At 40.8% G+C, this 689-nt stretch overlaps 1 protein-coding gene across 9 annotated transcripts in view; it reads right to left on the minus strand.

Annotated features, from left to right (window-relative positions):
- Positions 1 to 689, minus strand: part of LOC109965882 (E3 ubiquitin-protein ligase RNF31) — a 28,686-nt gene that overhangs the window by 19,787 nt on the left and 8,210 nt on the right. For 7 of the 9 annotated variants that reach the window (XR_002275708.1, XR_002275707.1, XR_002275706.1 and 4 more), the window contains one exon: positions 19 to 164. The exons of 1 other annotated variant lie outside the window; for it this stretch is intronic. Coding sequence is in view for 4 of the 8 variants with exons in the window: in XM_020610249.1 (XP_020465905.1) it covers positions 19 to 164 (146 nt within the window). In the remaining 4 variants the exon portion in view is untranslated. The remainder of the gene's footprint in view (positions 1 to 18; positions 165 to 689) is intronic. One more of the 9 variants, XM_020610250.1, reaches the window with a different exon arrangement.

Genomic DNA, 689 nt, shown 5'->3' on the forward strand with positions numbered 1-689 from the left:
ATATAGCTGTGTGTTCACCTCTCTGACCTTCCACCTGTCGCTGACTGTGACAACTGTACACCTGCATCAGGTGGGTCTTGTACAGGATACCTGGTGTAAAGGGGTGTGTCCTTCTCGAAGGCCTGCCTCATCTCATACACAAGCAGTGATAAGTTGGACACACCCTGCCAGGAAGTGACAACAACATTGTCAACAGGTAAACACATTGACAGGCTGTTACTGTTTAGTAGAGATTTCTACTTGAATCTTTTATTAACTCAGAATTTTTCATATAAGAAACAGTTAACCTATCAGAGACAAACACACCTGGCTACCTCCCCTAGGCAAGACAGGAAACTAATCTGGTAATCTGAGCAGCTAACTCAGTCCAAGGTCAATGGTCAAAGTGTTTATTTGTCATATGCACAGTTAGGAATCGTGTTTCCCTGTACAATGAAACTTCTTACTTTGCCGTTCCACATGAATGCCACAAAATACAAATGAAATATAAAGTAGATAAATAAGTAACACAAAATCTAAGGCACTTTAAGCAGCAAATGCAGCAATATAATAAGAGAATGATACGAATATAACAGAGAATGTATGCTGCATGGGAGCAGCATGTGCAGCAGTCAACAGTCAATGTGCAATTATGCATGTGCAAACTGAGAATGTAAACCGTACAGGTCGACAGTACATGACATATTTCG

The sequence above is a fragment of the Monopterus albus genome, unplaced genomic scaffold (genome assembly GCF_001952655.1).
Source record: "Monopterus albus unplaced genomic scaffold, M_albus_1.0 scaffold105.1, whole genome shotgun sequence".
NCBI classification, from domain to species: domain Eukaryota; kingdom Metazoa; phylum Chordata; class Actinopteri; order Synbranchiformes; family Synbranchidae; genus Monopterus; species Monopterus albus.